General features: G+C 52.7%; 1 protein-coding gene across 1 annotated transcript in view; it reads right to left on the bottom strand.

Moving 5' to 3' along the window:
- LOC104996355 overlaps positions 1-1,356 on the bottom strand; it is a 15,399-nt gene that overhangs the window by 13,564 nt on the left and 479 nt on the right. The window contains exon 2 of the mRNA XM_010850615.1: positions 4-1,334. Within this exon, the coding sequence (XP_010848917.1) occupies positions 4-1,334 (1,331 nt within the window). The remainder of the gene's footprint in view (positions 1-3; positions 1,335-1,356) is intronic.

Raw genomic sequence — 1,356 nt, 5'->3', positions numbered from 1 at the left:
GGCCCCGGCGGCAACAGCGCAGGCGCGTTGTCGTTCTCGTCCAGCACGAACACCTGCAGCGTCACGTTGCTGCCCAGGGGCGGCACGCCCGCGTCGCGCGCGCTCACCTGGAACTGCAGCAGCTCCAGCTCCTCGTGGTCCAGCGGCTGCAGCGCATACACCTTGCCGCTCTCCGCGTGCACCGACACGTAGCTCGACAGCGCGCGCTCGCCCACCCGTCGCTCCACCAGCGAGTAGGACACCAGCGCGTTCTCCTGCGCGTCCGCGTCCCGCGCCGAGACCGTGAAGATGTGGCAGCCGGGCGGGTTGTTCTCCTTCACCAACACCGTGTACTCAGGCTGCGGGAACGCGGGCGCATTGTCGTTCACGTCGGCCACCTCCACGGACACGCTGGCCGTGGCCGACAATGAAGGCGAGCCCCCATCTCTCGCAGTCACCACCACCTCATAGTTCGCCACGCTCTCGCGATCCAAGACGCTGTCCAACACGAGTGAATAGTAGTTCTTGAAGGTGGACACCAGTTTGAAGAGGTCTTGGGGGATCAGGGTGCAGGTCACCTGTCCATTGGCACCGGAGTCACGGTCGGCCACCGTGATGAGAGCAATGACACTGCCCAGTGGAGCATCCTCTCGAATGGGAAGTGAAAGAGACGTGATTGAGACTTCTGGTGAGTTATCATTGATGTCCACAAGTTTTACTGAAATTTTACAGTGACCAGACATTGACGGAGTCCCGTTATCATACGCAATGACATGAATATCATAGAATTTCACTTCTTCATAATCTAATTGTCCCTTAGTTCTGATTTCCCCTGAGCTAGGATCTATGTTGAACTTGGTCTTTATATCCCGGGACACATCACTACTAAATGAATACACAATCTCACTATTTGATCCTTCATCTGCATCAGAAGAATTTAATTTAATCACCAAGGTTCCATTTGCCACGTTCTCTAACAACTGTATTTTGTAAACTGATTGGTCAAAAGTAGGTTCGTTGTCATTCACGTCTAATACCTTAACAAGCAACTGAACGGTGCCGGTGAGCTCAGGTTTGCCCCCATCAATAGCCACTAGTAACAAATTAATTTCAGCAGTTTCCTCTCTGTCCAGAGATTTCCTCAGCACAAGAGACAAAGACTGACTTAGTTCATCATTTGTCTGTATATCTAGAAAGAAAAACTCACTGGAGCTGAGCTTGTAGGTGAGAAGAGCGTTTACTCCGATATCTGCATCAAATGCCCCCTCTAGAGGAAACCGTGAGTCAAGCAGTCTCGATTCGTGAAACCGGATAGTCTTTACCGCCACTGGAAATACTGGCGGGGTGTCATTAATTTCCTTTCCCCCCACCCCCCCC

Source organism: Bison bison, unplaced genomic scaffold, assembly GCF_000754665.1.
Source record: "Bison bison bison isolate TAMUID 2011002044 unplaced genomic scaffold, Bison_UMD1.0 scf7180017864291, whole genome shotgun sequence".
In the NCBI taxonomy this organism is placed as follows: domain Eukaryota; kingdom Metazoa; phylum Chordata; class Mammalia; order Artiodactyla; family Bovidae; genus Bison; species Bison bison.
Note: the sequence above shows the minus strand (reverse complement) of the source record. Positions and strands in the feature narration are given on the sequence as shown.